We start from the raw sequence: 1,895 nt of genomic DNA, 5'->3' as shown, positions 1-1,895 counted from the left end.
CTCCTGCCCCGGGACCAGCTTCCAATGTCTTCGCGGGCCCAGTCAGGCTTCCCCTCGCCCCCTCCCAGACAAAGCTGCTTTGGGGGTTGGGGACAGCCCGCCAGAGCGCCCCTCTCCCTTTCTGTTCCCCTTGCCAGCTCCTGCTTCCAGAAATCTCTCCAGCCTAGCCCTTGAGTCCCGGCCCGACGAGATGGCAGGCGCCTAACCTGCACCCATCGCAGGCGCAGCCCATCCAGCCCATGGGCTCCCGAGGACCCGCCCTGCCAACGTGAGTGCGCCGCGAAGGCCGGGGAAGGTGGGAAGAAGGGCGTCCTCCCGGGGGCTGTTGGCTTAGCTCCCGGCAGCGCGCGGATCCCGCCTCCCGGGCCCAGTGTACTGAGTGACTCAGTTTCCCCATCGAGGAAAGCTTGACAAGGTCCAGAAGGAGCGTTACGCGCCCCTCCCTCCGCGGGACCCTGTTCCCCGGTCCCTCCGCCTCCGCGAGCAGCCGAGCTCGCACGGCGGGTCTCCGGCCGCCTTTTGCTGCAGGAGGTGTGGTCAGTGTAAAGGCTGGGAGGAAGCAGCCACCTCCGAAGGAGGCCACCGACTCAGGCTGTGATGGAGGGACGCAGGCAGACGCGGGGTTAGGCTCTGAAGCCAGGCCGAGCCGGCACGGAGAGGCTGGGGCTGTGCGCTCGCTCCGGGACCCCTGGAGACAAGGCGCATTCTCTCGGGGCCACTGTCAGGCGGGACGTAGAGATCCCGGGGCAGGTAGAGCAGCGCCAGGGCCCACCCCTTCTCGGAGCGGGAGGCGGAGCCGGAGAGCAGAGGCGGCGAGGGCCGGTTTGGGCGGGCCAGGCTCCGGGCTCACGTCTGCGGCAAAGCCGCTGGGGAAGAAAAGAAAAACCGAGAGAACCGGTTTCCCGGCCTCGGGAGTCCGGCCCCTCGTGCCAGGGCTCCGGAAATAAGTGAAGCAGGGACACCCCGTGGTTGCTCGGCCCGGGGCCAGGAAGGGGCGCCGTGGACTCGCGTTCTTTCAGCACTGGAGGCGGCCAGGTGGGGCGGGATGTAGGGAATGGGTTGTTCTTCCCACTTCACGGAAGGGGAAACTGAGGCCCACTCAACTGTTAGGCAAATTGTGGTGTCGCCTTGATCTCGGGCAACCACCCTATGTCAGCAATTTTCAACCCGTGTGCTGCAGCACACTGAGGTGCCAGAAGAATTTTTTAAAACATGCAACATCTGACTACTAGTCAAAGGCACCCACCTCTTCTCCCTTGGATTGTCAAATTAAAAAATGACAACAGCTAACAGAATAGCCGTCCGTTGTGAATAAATCAAAATTACACTTTTTTCCAGATTTTGGTGTGCCACAGAATTTTAGTTATTAGTTTATTGTGCGCCATGAGATGCAAATCGCTCCCCCCCCCCTGTGTGTGTGTGTGTGTGTGTGTGTGTGTGTGTGTGTGTTGTTTGTTTGTTTTGCCCTGTCTCTTTGAACCAAGGCTTTCCTGGCTGTAAAGTTGAACCAGTATTACCCACAATCCTCCACCAAGGGATTGGATGAAAGGGTTGCCGTAATCCCATCCCTGGGTGTAGGAATGAGAATTTAAGAGATTATGTTATACAAGTCTCCCATTTTAGAGATAGGAAAACTGAGGCCAGAACGCACACGAGGAGCTTAGCACTAGTGCGGTTGCCTCCCGTGTCCGTGGCTCTGACCTCCGTGCCCCTCCTCCTTGCTGTCCACAGGGAAAGGCCGCGGCCACGATGGCGGCGGACGTCGAGGGGGATGTGTATGTGCTGGTGGAGCACCCTTTCCAGTACACTGGCAAGGACGGCTGCCAAGTCGCCATCCAGCCCAACGAGCGCTATCGGCTGCTGCGGCGCAGCACCGAGCACTGGTGGCACGTGCG

General features: G+C 60.6%; 1 protein-coding gene across 1 annotated transcript in view; it reads left to right on the top strand.

Moving 5' to 3' along the window:
- The window catches only part of ARHGAP27 (Rho GTPase activating protein 27), a 31,711-nt gene that overhangs the window by 1,327 nt on the left and 28,489 nt on the right, over positions 1 to 1,895 (top strand). The window contains exons 2-3 of the mRNA XM_014537779.1: positions 138 to 268; positions 1,732 to 1,892. Of these exons, the coding sequence (XP_014393265.1) occupies positions 1,750 to 1,892 (143 nt within the window). The 5' untranslated portion in view covers positions 138 to 268; positions 1,732 to 1,749. The remainder of the gene's footprint in view (positions 1 to 137; positions 269 to 1,731; positions 1,893 to 1,895) is intronic.

The sequence above is a fragment of the Myotis brandtii genome, unplaced genomic scaffold, assembly GCF_000412655.1.
Source record: "Myotis brandtii unplaced genomic scaffold, ASM41265v1 scaffold1814, whole genome shotgun sequence".
Taxonomy (NCBI): Eukaryota; Metazoa; Chordata; class Mammalia; order Chiroptera; family Vespertilionidae; genus Myotis; species Myotis brandtii.
This window is presented reverse-complemented; position numbering and strand designations above follow the sequence as displayed.